The following is a 16842-nucleotide window of genomic DNA, read 5'->3' as shown; positions in this document are numbered from 1 at the left end:
TTTCTATAAACATATTTAAGTATTGATGTGAACTGTCAGGTAAAAATGTTAAGGACATGTTTGTGCATTGTCCTTGGTTTCCATAGAATAGAAGGACGAGGACTTTGAGCAGCATGAATGCATGAGTGTGTATAGGTGTGTGTTTCTGAGAAACAAGGGTGAAGAGGTGTGTAATGGAGGCCGAGGGAGAGAAAGTGTCTGATTTCCTCTCGTCGCTGGTGCTCAGTCCAAGGTCTCCAGCTGTCACAAACAGTCAGCTTGACACATGAGGGCTCAGCTTAGCACACACACAGACACACATAGCACAAATACACAGACACAAAATCATAATTAAATACACAAATACAAACATATGCTCACACCCTTGGCCTGAAATCACTGTGAAAATCACAGACGAGCTACCAAACATTAGGACGAGTAAAGAAAAGGGCCAAACTGTGCGAACGTTGACGACAATCCTGAGGGCCTGTAATGAGAAGGCAGGGTGGTGGTTTGTTAGACTCAGCTCCACTGGTCGTACAGTTCTCCAGTCATCACCAGCAGGTGAAGGACTCAAACAGAGAGATTCATCAACACACTGGATTTTTTTATTTCTTCTGTGTGATCTGTGTGAATTTTCCTGGCAGGTATGTTCCAGTACTCATTTAAAATTTGGGATCTTTTATTACAAAGTGTTTGCACAACAGAAGTGAGTTTATTCAATAACGTTCACATGGGCAAATATATAAAGCTCTGAAAGACTAGTTGAATAACCATCATATTGAGAATGATCTGCCAGTTGATACAAGACTTTTATTGTTGTAATACTTTCTACAATTTTGCTTTTGCTTTGTATTCCTGAATACAGTATATATGTTGTCTGTACTGCTGTGCACGCAACAGAGTTTGTGCTAAACTGGTTTCAACATCACAAATAACATATTTTTCTGTCACTGTGTTGTGTAAACGATTAAAAGGTTTCATTATCCTCTCATCAAAAATAAAGGATGATGAAATACATGCATTAAAGTTTGACTTAAAGACATGAAGCCCATACATGACACATAAACGAGAAATCACCTAATTTGCAGTATATTTCATTCAGTTGTGGTTAATTAGAAATATGCACATATGGCTTATGGAGCCTAGTGATTTTACTCACCACAGCAGTAAAAAGATGATTAACATTATTATTATTATTATCATGCATTGTATTTGTTATTTGCTGTTGAAGTATTTTAGTGTTTACTTTTTAAATTCTGTCAAAAAAACATAAGGTAAAATCACTGCACTGTATTCTTGACATCATGAATTTGCATTACTTATTGCAAAACTCTTCCCAATTACTTGCACAAAAATAGTAATAATATATATTTATGTATACATCTTTGTAGGTGGATAAGTACTGACATAATCCACCAAATACCATGGACGAGTGAGTATATGTCTCTGCATTCACCCTCACCAATTATCCATGACTTTCTTCAAATACAATAATAGTAATGCTGCTCCATGTGAATGTATAATAGGACTTTCCCTGAATAAATAATCAACTATTTTAAAATGGAATGGCAATTTGACACCAACACAATGTCACGACGTCAGTTATATCAGGTCAAGGTCAGAAATAGAAGTTAAGATTTCGTGTCAAAGCAGCTGTGCTGGATTTGATCCTACTCATCCTACTTTTGCTTTTTTTCTTGTGTGTGTGTGTGTGTGTGTGTGTGTGTGTGTGTGTGTGTGTGTGTGTGTGTGTGTGTGTGTGTGTGTGTGTGTGTGTGTGTGTGTGTGTGTGTGTGTGTGTGTGTGTGTGTGTGTGTGTGTGTGTGTGTGTGTGTCAGGGAGGATGACAAAAACTCTTTGGATATTCATGACAACCCTCCAGTTCCTGACAACGTAGTGAAGGAGGACGGAGACACTGTGAGTGACGGGACCATGTCAAGCCCTCACTGTTAGTGGTGTCATTCCTGGCTGGTTTAAAATAGCCACCAGCTGGGGCAGGAACGCAGTCAGCAGCGTCGGATGGAAATACATGAGCTCTGACTTAAGCATTTCTGTCTTTTATTCCCTGTGAGATGAATTAATGCTGCTGGCTGATCTGTGAGGAACAGTCGCTCTACGTTTCATTAGACATGCGGGTTACTTCATACTCATGAAGCTCTTGTCGAGCACGATTGTTTAGTCACAAACTTAGAATTGCACATTTGAGTTATGGTTAAAAAAAAATCAGTATTTTAAGAAGTTGCACAATTCAGTGGCAGCCCTCTCTCAGGACAGTGGCTTGATAGTCTTTCTGCTAAAGGAAAGGTGTGTGACGGATATGGCCACATGTGAGTGTTTAACTGGGTCAAAATATTTCACACAAACTTGACATTTAATTGAAATCATCTGCACTGTAGCTATCATATACAATAAACATACAGTAGGTAATCTATGCCAGTATTTCAACAATGAACCTTAACAGCTGTGACTGTTGTCATATAGGACACCTGCTTCATCAAAGTGTTGTCCTTGTGTTATTTTTAATGACCGTCTGCGACTTGGTCTTTGTCTACAGGTCTATTTCATATATGAGGAGGAAGTGGAGGTGGAGGAGAAGGAACCAGAACCTCCTTCGGAGCCAGTTCTTCGGATCAATGACAAACCCCACAAGTTCAAGGACCACTACTGCAAGAAACCCAAGTTCTGCGACGTCTGCGCTCGCATGATAGTCTGTATGTACTGGAACTCATGTAAAAGAAATGTGTATATATAACATACGGTCAAAGGTCTGGACAAGTTTGTTTTATGTCTTCTAACACATGCTTCAGTCTTCAGACAGTTATTCTGACAGACCACACTGACATTTCTTTGCTTATATTTCAGTGAACAACAAATTTGCTCTGAGATGTAAAAACTGCAAGACCAACATCCATCATTCATGTCAGTCCTACGTCGAGTTCCAGAGATGCTTTGGCAAAATTGTGAGTCCTGTTCTTTCTGCTTTCATGCCTGAATGGATTTCATGCATGAAGACATAACACTCTGCAGTACAGCAAGCAGATTTCCATCACTCTGCCCCCGGTGAGACACATGTTCATGACTGAAAATAGATGGACACTCGTCTTTTCTGTTTGCTCCCTGTAGCCGCCTGGCTTCAGAAGGGCCTACAGCTCCCCCCTGTACAGCAGTGACCAACCAGATCCAAGTGAGTCCAGTGAGTCCGGGCTGTAGACGATATTAAGGAAACTCTGATTTTCTTTTCAAAGGATTTGTGAATTTTCACAACTTCTGTTTTTTTTTAATTGTACCATTACAAACTTCAACATTTCATAGACTAAAAAGTTTAAGTCTTAATAGACGGGCAGCTTTGAAACTGTATTTTGGCCATCATCATCATGTTGGTAAATTAATGTTATAGAAAAATACTGTATATGTAAAGCAATAAATAAATACCACTGTGAAGTGAAAAATAAGTGTTATATCCATATTGTTGCTTACAGTTTATCAGGTTAAAGGTGACCAGCTCTTTAGTGAGGCTCAGAGAAACCTCATGTATCTTCAGCTATAAATGAAACTAAAATAAAAAAATAAAACATCAGAAAACTTTCAAAAGGCAGATTTTACTGAAAAGCTAATGTTTTTTTTTATTGGACAATGATAAAAATTAAAATGTTGATATCTGGGCAAACATTTCTGAGTGATGGGTGTGAGTGACTTGGGAAGATTTGGTCTCATGGGCATTTTAAGGTCGAGGCTTAGAATTTTTCTATGAAATTATTCTCTCTGGAAAAAGTAAATGTTATTTGTGACAGTGTAGAATTAAATTATCTGCACTGCCTGACTAATACTCTTTTCAATCAGACAACCTAAACAGGAACGACCCTGTCTTTGACACCCTCCGGGTTGGTGTCATCATGGCGAATAAGGAACGCAAAAAGAATGAAAATGACAAGAAAAACGTGAGTGTACAAGACACTTTTACCCAGAACACAAAAACTCAACTTTGCCTGCAGACAGAACCTTTTTGTGCCTTTGACTCACGTGCTCCCTGACAGCAGAGCAGAAGAAGAGATCATTCAGGAGTAAGGTGTTGAAGCAAATGCAACCTTTTGAAAGGCTTTGAAGTGGAGGTGTGTGAAATGTATGTGTGTGTGTTTTGTCCTCTAGATGATGATGATGATGGAGGAAGAGGAAGAGGAAAACCAACAGCCCAAAGAGAATGAGGAGGGAGGAGAAGGTACAAAGAAACTCAACAGTTAGATGATCTGACGTTCTTTGTTGCACGACCTGCTGCAGCTGTGGTCGTAACAACAACAGTTTGTGCGTTTGGTCCTTATCCACCATAGAAGTTATTAAAAATGTATAAGATGTTTGATGTGCTGTCATGTGACAACGCAGACAAATTCTAAAAAAGTATCTGTACCTGAAAAGAAAGGATGTTACTGACTTTAAAACCTCCATTAGAAGGAAAGGAATGTGTTGGTGACTCTGATGTGTGACGTCCACACAGGGAAGCCCGATGATAAGAAAGAGAAAGGAGGAGACAAAGCTGACGACAAGGTGGGAAACCACTCACAATACGTTCAGTTATTCCCTCGAGCAGCTACTAAGAGCAAATCATACCCTGTTTCACCAGCAGTAATTCTGCACATGCATGTCTTCGTTTAAAATCAAGCCATGTTGTCACATGTAGCAGTGTCTGTGCTGTTCTGTCGACAGAGTAAAGGCACATTCTCCCAGTCGCACTATTACCTGGCTCTCTACCGCTTCAAGGCCATCGAGAAAGACGACCTCGACTTCCAGTACGTTTGAAAGGCTAAAACTATGACAAATAATACACACAACATGAAGTATTTATTCTTTTGTTTCAATGAAACCCACCTTGTTTTAAATGAAGTAAAACTGGTTTGAATGTTGAAACTTGAATTAGTAAACAAAGAGGAAGTGGTGAAAGGCATTTGTTGTCTGTACGTCTGTGAATTAGCCCTGGTGATCGGATCATAGTGCTGGACGACTCCAATGAAGAGTGGTGGAGGGTGAGTCCAGCTGACGACCTGAGCTCTTATCTGAAGCTTCAAAAGTGCTGTCTCAGTTCTCCGTCTATGTTCTTGTTTTCTGATGGCTTAAAGTCTCCTCACATTATTTTTAGGGAAAGATGGGGGAGAAGACTGGATACTTCCCCACCAACTACCTCATAAAAGTGCGTGCATCGGAAAGAGTTTACAAGGTGACACGCTCCTTTGTAGGGAACAGAGAGATGGGACAAATCACGCTGAAGAAAGATCAGGTAACTGGAGGCGTTTGACAACATGCGACAGTCTCTTGTCTGATTTTTCACAAACAGTAAGTTTCTCTGTGTCTTGCTGCAACGTCATAAGTTTAGGTGGGAAAGAGTATAAATATTTTCTATTCTCTTGAGGATCAGCACATAAAAATGGTAAATGCTGTATCAATCCATCTGCAGATGCTTTGGTGAGTGTGTAAAGTTAATAGTACTGCTAGTAGTAGTAACAATACTACACTGTTGTTCTCCCTGTGTTTCAGATCGTGGTGAAGAAAGGAGATGAGAAAGGTGGCTACTTAAAGGTCAGCACTGGACGCAAGCTGGGCTACTTCCCTGCTGATCTGCTGGAGGAGATCACTGTGACATAGAAAATGCAATGCACAGAGCCTGCGACACACTTTAGTCTCAGTCTCCTGAGGTCCTTCTGTTCTTTCAGCAGTTTTCTTTATTTCTTTCCTAAAAAGTATCAGACTTTGCTCCACTGTGTGTCACAGGAGCAACGTGTTTTCTGTGATGTATTTGTGCTTTTAACACAAACTGAAGCATAAAAAAGGGAAACTGAGGCGTCATTACTAAGACACCTTTGGGTGCTGCATTGGCTTTGCTGTGATTAGCGTGGCAGTGACTCGGTAGAGTTACAATAGAAAGTAGAATTTAGAAGTTTGCAAACAAAACAACCCACTAACTTCATTTTTCAAAAATAATGTTAAAAACTTAAACTTAGCTAATTATTCCTATTTAACACAGCTGATGATCTAGTGTATTAAATAAATACTTGCATAATTTTATTTCATTTAATTGGCATTTTGCTTCATGTCCAATAAAAGACCCAATGACTTGTTTCTGTGTCCCATGAAGTTCCATTTCAAAGAGAGTGCAATAGGCAGACAGCTTCCTGGACAGGGCCTGAGCATGATTTCATGCACAGTATGGAAGAATAGCTGAATGAAAGATTCTGTATAAAACCAGTAACACTGCTCGGAATGGTAGAGAAGGTTTGCACCAGTTCCTGCTGATAAAAAAGCTGAATGCTTGTTTCTGTTTTAAATATTAATATTAAACCTTAAGTGCACTTAAGACCTGCCTGTGAAACTTTATTTAATGAGCTTCCAGAAGGCAATGCTGTGTCTAAAACAAAAATCTGACATGCAGATGAAATTTGTTTGACAATGTTTGAATAATGACCTGAGAGTAAATATTTCCCATCACTAGTCTGTTTTGAGTTGACTTAAAAAACAATAAATTTGCATTTTAGACATTAAAACTCAGAAAACCATAAATTCTGAGGGGGAATCCTTCAAGCCACTGCTTTAAGCTTAAACACAAATCTGTGTAAAACCAATAAGCGAAGTGTTAAATATCTTGTGATGGTTTATGATCCATTCTAGTAGCTTGAGTTTATGTTGGAGTGTGCGCCCTCTTGTGGCCATGGGCAGACGATACAACTATTCGCTCTAAGCCAAAAGAATATATGTATTTACGCACAGCAGAGACTTTTAAATCACAACTACTGCAGTATGCAACGAGTTTTTCCATGTTTGAAAACGTGAGTGTGTATTTGTTTATTATCGGCACAGGTGGAAAAAGTACTCACATTCTACACGTAAGTAGAAACACAGACACTTGTGTGAAGAATAGTAGTGACTCAACTCAAGTAAAAGCAAGAAAGTACAGGGTCTGAAATGTACTTAAATAAAAAAGTAAAAAAATAAATACCCAAAGTAAAATTAAGTAAAAACGTTCCTATGAAGGAACAGTGATGAAGTATTATTAGTTTATTTTCACACCAACAGGAAGCCCCGCAATGAAGGAGGGCGACAAAAAATTGGGTAAAACTCTTGTTGTTCCTCTCCACGGAAATCTTTAGTAAAAGGCGAAAGATTTATACGATCTGAAGAGAAACAAGAGTGAACTACCGAACAGGGCTCAGAGTCCCGGACCCCACTCTCAGTCTTACCGCTCTCTGTCCCGGTGCATGGACCAGAGCTTCCAACCACACAGCTGGATCCACATCAGTGATTAGAAACGTCTTTATACGTTAAGTGAAGATACGTCAGTATGAACGGCAGCCTAACTCTTCATGACAGTCTAGATTTAGGTTGACAGAGCCACGGGCAGATTAAACCTGATTATCACTGTCTGTCACTTATTTTATGGGCGGACCATGTAAACGAACAGCTGAGTGTTTTCCTACGTTGATGTCACAGAGTCAAAAGTCCTTTAGGAGTTTTCCCTGAACTTAAGGATTTTGGAATAAGGAACCATCACGTTCAGAAATCCTTCTTTCTCTGCTGCTTGGATTATTTCACCTGTAATTATGGAATAATAGAAATAGGAGCGGTTGCTCTAAGAACACTAGTTCCCATCTGAAACATCTGGCTTTGCTTAGCTCGTAAGTACTACCGTTCCTACCTTAGAGTTAACTACTAACTTGGTTAAATGAAACTTTTCTTTTCACACTAACAGGAAGCCCCGCAATGAAGCAGGGCGACAAAAAATTGGGTAAAACTCTTGTTGTTCCTCTCCACGGAAATCTTTAGTAAAAGGCGAAAGATTTATACGATCTGAAGAGAAACAAGAGTGAACTACCGAACAGGGCTCAGAGTCCCGGACCCCACTCTCAGTCTTACCGCTCTCTGTCCCGGTGCATGGACCAGAGCTTCCAACCACACAGCTGGATCCACATCAGTGATTAGAAACGTCTTTATACGTTAAGTGAAGATACGTCAGTATGAACGGCAGCCTAACTCTTCATGACAGTCTAGATTTAGGTTGACAGAGCCACGGTCAGATTAAACCTGATTATCACTGTCTGTCACTTATTTTATGGGCGGACCATGTAAACGAACAGCTGCGTGTTTTCCTACGTTGATGTCACAGAGTCAAAAGTCCTTTAGGAGTTTTCCCTGAATTTAAGGACTTTGGAATAAGGAACCATCACGTTCAGAAATCCTTCTTTCTCTGCTGCTTGGATTGTTTCACCTGAAACTATGGAATAACAGAAATAGGAACTGTTGCCCTAAGAACACTAGTTCCCATCTGAAACATCTGGCTTTGCTTAGCTTTTAAGTACTAGCGTGTCTGCATTAGAAATAATTTAATAGTAAATTAATTAAATGTAACTTTCTTTTCACACCAACAGGAAGCCCCGCATTGAAGGAGGGCGACAAAAAATTGGGTAAAACTCTTGTTGTTCCTCTCCACGGAAATCTTTAGTAAAAGGCGAAAGATTTATACGATCTGAAGAGAAACAAGAGTGAACTACCGAACAGGGCTCAGAGTCCCGGACCCCACTCTCAGTCTTACCGCTCTCACTCACGTTTCAACAAACCACCACCCAGAAATAATTTACAAACCACAGAAACATGTAACTAAACCGTTTAAAACCTCAGCTCTCTGATGTCGCAGCTCTCAAATAAACGATTTGGTTAATAGAGAAAAGTACAAAAATAAAATTACCGTGCGTTCGCTATGCATTGTGGGAATATGGCCACGCCTCCGGTTGTTGAAAAGTCGCTTCTAAAATCAAGAAAATATTTCTTCGTCCCTTCAACCCGAGATTATGTGTTTGTTGTGAAGCTTCGATAAACTAAGCGCTTTTCTCCCGAAAAGAAATTACTGTTTTTTAGTAGCTTCAGGTTACCTAGTACGCATGCGCATTAAAACAGAGATCCAATACTGTGTCAAGATAGTACCGCCTCAAGCGCTTCCGACGGTTTCAACACTTTCCGGAGCCATTCTGAGCCGTTCTGAGCCACATTGTTCGGATATATCCCGTGTTGAACTGTCGGTATCCCATTTCTAACCAGCCGCGTTGACAAAAGGCATTTTCTCTTCAATTATATTCCTTCTTGAACTGTGACAGTCAGCGGAAACGACGACAGGAAAACCTTGAAATAACTATCTTTGATGGAAGCTGCCAGCAGGTACATGTTGTGTAGGGCAGATCACTAATTTTAAATGAAGGACATTGATTTAAAGTTAGATTGTTGTTAATAGAAAACAAAATCAGAGCTGAAGATACTTCAGGAAACAGATTAGTATGGTGTTACGGGAAAATGCTGTAACACTTGCCACATTTCCATGATCTCAAAGACAGTAGTTACCATAAATACACCCTTAATTGTAAACAAACCTTAACCTTTTAACCTGTGTTGACCTTCACTAGCACCCAATAAAGGTGGATGGATGTTAAAACTGCTGCACCCATTGTTTCTAATTAGGGTATTTGATTTTAAAATCAGTTGAATTATAGGCTTTTTATTTTTATTTTTTGTTACTGACAGTATATTTTAAAGTCAGTTCAACCCCTAATTATCCATAATTGTGCAGGAAGAATGCTAATAAGCTAACAGCTCTCTTAAATGTTGAGGCAGCCTAGTTACATGGGGAAGTGAAACTTCATGGTTTTTGCATTTTAGACATGGGCTCATTATGCTTCTTTATTTACAACAACTTGTAGTACTTGCAGTGATTTGTTGGCTTGAAATCCCACTTACAGGCTGAGGCAGTGGCAAAATCGCACCAGACCTGTCAGTGATTTTCACATTTCCCAGAGAACGCCCTTGTCATGTTGTCAGCCTCCCTGTGGCTAAAGTATGCAGGGACAGCGGGGAGGGCTGTCAAACTGTGCCCGCCTGAGAGCGCCTTTCCCCGGGTTGATGACTCATAATAAGGGCCGGCCAGGTGGTGAAAATGAGCAGGCAGGCAAGTGAAGAAAGTGTGTGTGTGAGTGTGTGTGTGTGTGTGTGTGTGTGTGTGTGTGTGTGTGTGTGTGTGTGTGTGTGTGTGTGTGTGTGTGTGTGTGTGTGGGTGGGTGTGTGTCACCAAGTGTTACCAATTAGCTTACAAGACATCCGGATTATTCTTATTACTGGGCACCACTTTTCCCAAGGCAGTGATGCAGTTTAATTAATAATTTTTATTTTTAGTCATGTTAGGACTAGTAATTGTGTGTGAGTGTGAATGTGTGTGTGTACTTATATTTCTACCTTTCATAGGACCATTTTGAGGATAATTGCATCCAAATGAGGCAAAGTTAGGACATTTAGCTGGTCCTTATTTTTTCAGACCCCAGTTTGAGGGTTAGGGTTAGGAATTTAGTTGTGATGTTAGGGTTAGGCTAAGGGTCTTGGAAATGCATTATGTTTTTGACTGTCCTGACAAAGCTAGAAATATGAGTTTGTGTGTGTGTGCTGAGGGGCAGAGAGAGGAGGATGGAGAGAGAGAGAGAGAGAGAGAGAGAGAGAGGTGGTGTGAGGGAGGAGCAGCATCACTGTGCAGAGCGTTCACTCCAGATCTTGGGTTTTTTTTTATCGAGTCTCTCGCTGCAGAGTGTGTACGAGTTTTGAAACGAGTGCAGGCTTTATTAGAACTCAGTAAATCACCACTTATTCACTCAGGCACGTTCCCTCCAAGACAACCCGACTCTCTGGATGGAGAAACGTTGCTGCTGTCGCTGCAAAATGAGGGCGCTGTGTTTGAACTTTGCCATCACCTGTCTGTGGCTTCTCCCCTCAGCGGTGAGTATGATCAGTAAAAAAACAACCTGAGTCTGGGATTGTGTGCTCATTATTAATATAGAGCGTTGTAGTGGCACCGGTGATCGGGTATCTTAATGCAGATGTGCTGACGTGCTGCTAATTGTCGAAACAAGTGGCTTTTACTCAAATCTCAAAGTCTATTCTGTTCTGTTCCCGTTGATCATCATATTGCAGTGTTGTTGCACAATCAAGCATTGGCCTTGTTTTATTTATTTATTTATTCATGTGAACTGTTAGGTGTTTGTGTTGTTGTGTTTTTTTTATAGGGGGTTTTGTTTATTAAAATCAACCAACATCAATACTTTCTGACAGATTTTAAAGGATAACAGGAAACCTGACAGGGTGATATTGGCCACAGAGCAAATCCACCAAATTCCTGGAAGAAGTAGACAAAGGCGAGGACTCGGCCGATTTGTGCTCAGGTTTGACTACAGAAGGAGTTTTATTGACGTGTGCTTCAGACTTGGCTTGGTTCTGCAGCTTTGAAATTCAAATCAGATTTTTGTTTCTTCAAAATACTCAAAGAAAATCCTCAGGCATGTTATAATAAATTATTTGGTTTTTCACGTTCAGATTCAAAAGTGAAGACTATCTTGTGATTTTAGGAAGCACTGGCACTTTTCTCTCCTCTTTTCTCGTTTGGTGCAAGTTCCACCAAAATGGATATGAAGTATTGTCATGAATGTTATTTTGTGGTCTGTGTTTCTCTTTCAGACCTGCTTGTAATTTAATCTGCCCTCTGATCTGTAATTTAACTTTCCTAACTTTGCCGCACAAGCAGCCGTCTGCCGCACCTGTAACTTTAACGCAGGAACTGTCAGGTGAAACCTCAAAGAGCCTCATTTTGTGCTTTATTACTTGAACTAAATGAGTGCACACTCTTTGTCAGTTTGAAAGTTTTATCACCCTTGGGCTTAAAAACCTTGTCACTTTTTTTTTGTTAAGCTGTGAAAAAACTGACACATTAAGGGCTTTTTAGCCATTGGCAAGAATCTTCTCTTTGTCCTTAAAAATGCAATTACTGCACTCAGGTTTCTACTTTTTTTTTTCCTCTGCAGGTGCTTTTGCACACGTGTTGTGCTTGCATCTACTCCACTGCTGTTGCTCAGTTGCAGTCACTGTGCTGGCATCTTGACACGGAGCCAATGACACGGCTGTCACACAGTGGGCTCCAATTAGTGTAGGTGAGAATAGCTCATAGTTGGAGATTTAGGCTTGTAACAATAGGCACAGCTGGAGCTCACTTGGTTACAGGAAAAGGCAGAGATTGGCACACAGGGAGGAGGTGGTTAAGGGTGATGTGAATCCCACTTGTTGTGAGAAATAATGACATCCTGGGAGCTGTTTACCCAGAAATCTTGAGGGAGAAAAACCCTAAACCTCCAGCTGCATTTGACACATTATGATGAAAATAGAAATCCAGTCCCAAAACAAAGAGTGCGTTGAACTTTTGCACCAACTCAGGTCTCAATTCTCCAGAGCAGTAAAAACTTTGACCTGTCTCCCACACATTCATTTAACAACAGAAGCATTTTAATGACATGAATCATGACATTAATGTCCGAAACCTGGATTCACCTGATTATTCAGATCCGTTTTTTACCCACATCCCAGTGATTTTTTTTAAAGATTTCACTTTCTTGTATCATGTCAGGAAAAGAGTGAGTCAGCCTGCATATTTATTGGTCATATTTTTATACAGTAGAAAAATATAAAATGTGAGGGACAGTAAGGAGGAAGGAGCAGAAAGCAATGATGATACAGTTGCAAATAAAACATGAACTGCGTTTCCTATGAGATAATAACCTGACAGAGTGAAGCCAGGTGAAAGCTTAATCCCTTATTAATTTCAGCTATGTAATCCAGATCACTTTAAGAATGGAAACAGGGATATTTAAGGAGATGACAGAGAGGAGAAAGGTTAAAGAGGGATTTTTTAATCTTTCTGAGACAGCTGAGACATGTTCGCACAGAAGGAGCTCAGTATGACAAAGACGTAGCTTACAGTTTTCCTTTATTACCTCTTCCATACACATTGTGCAGTAAATGTACATCATTTCATGGATTGACTGAAGTATTTTTAGCAGTAACCAGTGTGTTGACCATGCCCCTCTGTCTTCCAAGCATATTGATTGATAATGCCATAGATTCAGTCCATTATCAAGGTCGCATTGAAAAGAGGATGGAGAGTTTTAACAAGGGAGTGAGAATAAGGGGGGGTGGCTAAATTAAAATGTGTTAATGGCAAAATGAATGTGTGTGTGTGTGTTGGTGTGTGTGTTGGTGTGTGCAGGTTCCTTTCTGCAGTCCTTGCCTGAAGGAGCTGACCTACAGTATTGATCATAGTCAATTTCAACTCGTTCTCATTTGGAGGACCCAACATATCAGAGCGTTATTATTTTAATCGATTATCTGCTGCCTTCTAACATAGACTGTGAAACTGTCCTTCAATCGCGGTCGTCCTGTTGGTCCAAGCTCCTTTTCTCTCTAATCCTTTTTCTTATTTTCTACAGTGCAGAGCTAATATTGATATGATAAAGTGTCCAAGTATGACAAATATGGAATAAATTAAACAAAGGTATAGTTCTGTTAATGTTAGAGTTGATGTTTTACTGGAGAAACGTGACACAGAAGTAAACTGTAAAGCCTCAGCCCTCTCTGAGACACATTGATGTACAGTGTCAAACTAACACAAACTTCATATGTTCTTTAAAATGAATGATAAGAATCATGTTAGAGAAACAACAGGGTTTCCTGTAGCCATTAGGGACATTGACAACAGTTTGTTATTATTGTTGAGGTTGGACCATTCGGCCGCTTTAGGTCGACTTGCTATCACAGATCCATTTTGTTGTTGGTCTGTTTAGTATAATTACTGATTTACCACCAGGGGGAATTTAAAAAGCAGGAGAAGATGTGGAGGTTCTGCTTATTTTTGGATGTGACTTGCTTGAACTGACCATTTAAATAGTAAGAAAATGTTAGAGCCTTATTTGTGTTTTGCTCCCTTCAGGTCCAAGAAACAGCCAAGGTTTTGGACTTTCAGAGCCAACAGTGGAGGGAGGAGGAGGGAGGAAGACAGGATGGGGTGGGAGCTGCACTGAAGGTTAAACGTGTCTCCAAAGATTTACAGATCATCTCCACCAAACACAAAACCCCTGCTTATGGCTCTCTCGGTCCGTACGGGTGGCCACAGAACTTTTCCCAAGCCCTGGACCAGTATCTGTACCGGCCTCCTCCCCAAATTCCCAAACCTCCTGCTAAGACCTCTCCAAAGGCCAAGAAGATCCTGGGCTGGGGTGATTTTTACTTTAACGTGAAAACAGTGAAGTTCAGCCTCCTGGTGACGGGAAAAATCGTGGACCACATCAACGGCACATTCAGCGTCTATTTCCGCCACAACTCATCCCGTCTGGGGAACATATCCGTCAGCATCGTTCCGCCCTCCAAAACTGTCAGATGGGAGGTTCAGGACCCTGCAACCCAGAGTGTTTACACTAAAAACTCAGTCCTGGCTCCAGATGTGATGTCCCAGTTCCAGAGTCCTCCTCAGTCCACCAGCTCCACCTTTCCCGATCAGCAGAAGCAGCACCAGGACATGATGATGATGACCGAGCTCAACTGCCGTATTGAGTACCAGAGAACCAACCGGTCCAAGAAGACCAAGCCCTGCATGTATGACCCGGGCCAGACCTGCTACTCAGAAAACACCCAGTCCCAGGCAGCCTGGATCTGTGCCAAGCCCTTTAAGGTTATATGCATTTTCATCGCCTTCACCGGCACCGATTACAGACTGGTGCAGAAGGTTTGTCCGGACCACAACTTTCAGACAGAGCAGAACCAGCAGCACTTTGGATAACAGATTCTTGGACACTGAAACTGAGACTTTTCACACATTCTTCAAAATCCTGTGTTCAGTTTTTAAAATAGGTTTGAGATGGACTGTTTCAAAACACAGTCCAAAGCACGTTTTCAATGTCAGCGAGTTCAGTTTGAGCCAAAACTCTGTAATGTCTCAAGAACAGAACGTGTTCGTAAGTTTTGAAGTGTAAACTTTGTGTTGTCTGAAACTACACTCATCCACTGCAAGCTCCATGTTGTCTTGAAAAAAAGAAGTGACTTGTTCCCTGATGCCACTTTGTGTGTAGTGTTTAATGACTTTTGTTTTCTAAATATGCATTAATGGAAGTTACACTATTCCAAAATTAGCCTTTCGCAGTTTGAAAATGTGATTTGTTGTCCTAATAATAAAACTAAATAGATGCTTCTCTGGGGATAAAATCATCTGAAGTTTTGGAAACATGATCTGACTTGAATCTGAATTACTGTACTGTAGCTCTGATTGATTAGATATCTCATCTTTAAAGACATGAATAAGAAGATTTACAGATGTAGACATTTTTACCAGTAACAAAACTTACATGTTCTTGGTTGTAATTTCACTTTCACCCCCTGCAACTTGAAAGTCGTCTGTTTTCCCAGCCCTCTGCTGTCACAGATATGCTTACGACATCCATTACAGGTGAGTACGTATGCTTAATAACGTATTTCATATTGGGCTTTTTTTTAAAGTTCTGTACACAGATCCCCTTGTTTCTGCATTACAAGTTCTTCTCCTAAGAGCAGATGTAAATAAATGACTAATTACTGCAAACTAGGTCAGCTTGTCACCTCAGGTCATCTCCACCTTGACAGAAATGTCTGATGTGAAGTTGCTTGTTATCTAAGTTTTTGTTGTATTTTCAATTTATCAGTCCAGCTGCATTGATGCTTCTGTGTTTGCCTGATGACTGTGATTATCTCAGGTCGTCAAAAGACAGAGAAGTGCTACTGCTTGTCCCAGAATATGTTTTTGTTATAGACAAGTTGACCGGACAGTCTATTGCTTTGTGCAATATTTAATATAGCCAAGGCTTAGAAAACATAATGAACACAAAAGATGAAAGAGACTTGCTTCAACATATATTTATACTTCAACAGTAAACTGCCTATTAGGCCAAAGTAACACATAGTTATGCAACTATCACGCAGCTACAAGCTGCCTTCAACAAACAAGACCCTGATAACTAAGTCACTGTGCGTCTTACCAGCCCACATTAGACTTTTCATGTCCAAGGTTTTCCATAACCGCTCTGTTGAATAACGTGTTTGCTTTTTCACTGCCTTTCATTTAATGGATTGTTTAGAACATCAAAAGACACATTATTCTAACTCCCTTGTTTCCAAGCCCCCGGTGCAAAGTATTATAATTTTGAGTGATGAAAGTGTTTTTGCACAAGCTCACTTTCCATGAGTTTTCTCTCTCTTTTTTTTTTAAAGACACCAAAGGACCAGTCTTGGATAACAACAACAACAATAAACCCCTCAGAAACTTTTCAATTCTGCACAGCTTATAGCTCAATGGAGAGTTGCATCAGATCCTTTGTCTCCTCGTTAAGGGTTTATGAAGAATGTAGAGCTGCACAGTCTCTCCACAGTACTTTATTATTATTTGCAGTCACACTCTTACAATCATTTTCTAAGAATTGAGTATTTAATTGTTCACTGTGATGATTCCTCTTTGTTCACCTGCCACCCCATGCTCCAGCCCCTCTTCCCCAGGGTCGCAACGTGTTTGGACCGACATGGACAGATCACTGTAGAGCCATGCAGGCAAGGCCTCCGCGGCGCCACCAGGTGGACGGGACAAGAAAGCCTGGCCCAGGATGTCCCAGAGACACGGGGCCTCCTGCAGCAGGAGAAGCTCACAGCATCAGAGGTGAGACCCACATATAGGAAGGAACAGACAGTGAAATTGAAATGTGTGTTTGAGGTCAAAACTTTACTCTTACATTTATTATTAACCACTGATAAAATGCAGCATGTGCATTAATCCCTGTATGTGCAAATTATTAATAGCTAAAAAAGGTGCAAGGTGGAGCTGCTCACCTGTGTGGAGGGTGGTTTATGATATTATGATAGTTTTATGCATGTTAGCAGGAGTTAAGACTGTGGGATGAAAAGATGCTGCTAAATATCCTTTGTGTTTTTCTGTGGACAGAACAAGAGAGAAAG

General features: G+C 40.5%; 2 protein-coding genes and 3 non-coding genes across 5 annotated transcripts; 2 read left to right on the top strand and 3 right to left on the bottom strand.

Annotated features, from left to right (window-relative positions):
* Nucleotides 1-239: 239 nt before the first annotated feature.
* Nucleotides 240-6087, top strand: stac3 (SH3 and cysteine rich domain 3). The gene is made up of 13 exons (XM_026333734.2): nt 240-626; nt 1374-1414; nt 1821-1899; nt 2537-2693; nt 2845-2942; nt 3106-3166; nt 3823-3920; nt 4129-4198; nt 4472-4521; nt 4681-4763; nt 4946-4997; nt 5111-5248; nt 5506-6087. The coding sequence occupies exons 2-13, from the start codon at nt 1407-1409 to the stop codon at nt 5611-5613; spliced, it is 1002 nt and encodes a 333-aa protein (XP_026189519.1). The 5' UTR covers nt 240-626; nt 1374-1406; the 3' UTR covers nt 5614-6087.
* Nucleotides 6088-7040: 953 nt separating this feature from the next.
* LOC113146330 (U5 spliceosomal RNA) lies at nt 7041-7156 on the bottom strand. The gene has a single exon (XR_003297336.1). It is a non-coding gene; the product is annotated as a U5 spliceosomal RNA (small nuclear RNA).
* A 557-nt stretch (nt 7157-7713) lies between these two features.
* On the bottom strand, nt 7714-7829 carry LOC113146329 (U5 spliceosomal RNA). The gene has a single exon (XR_003297335.1). It is a non-coding gene; the product is annotated as a U5 spliceosomal RNA (small nuclear RNA).
* Nucleotides 7830-8389: 560 nt separating this feature from the next.
* On the bottom strand, nt 8390-8505 carry LOC113146331 (U5 spliceosomal RNA). Its single transcript, XR_003297337.1, has one exon. It is a non-coding gene; the product is annotated as a U5 spliceosomal RNA (small nuclear RNA).
* Nucleotides 8506-10595: 2090 nt separating this feature from the next.
* LOC113145752 (neurexophilin-2-like) lies at nt 10596-15045 on the top strand. Its single transcript, XM_026332811.1, has 2 exons — nt 10596-10767; nt 13802-15045. The coding sequence occupies exons 1-2, from the start codon at nt 10681-10683 to the stop codon at nt 14645-14647; spliced, it is 933 nt and encodes a 310-aa protein (XP_026188596.1). The 5' UTR covers nt 10596-10680; the 3' UTR covers nt 14648-15045.
* The last annotated feature ends 1797 nt before the right edge of the window (nt 15046-16842 follow it).

This window comes from Mastacembelus armatus, chromosome 7, assembly GCF_900324485.2.
Source record: "Mastacembelus armatus chromosome 7, fMasArm1.2, whole genome shotgun sequence".
NCBI classification, from domain to species: domain Eukaryota; kingdom Metazoa; phylum Chordata; class Actinopteri; order Synbranchiformes; family Mastacembelidae; genus Mastacembelus; species Mastacembelus armatus.
Note: the sequence above shows the minus strand (reverse complement) of the source record. Positions and strands in the feature narration are given on the sequence as shown.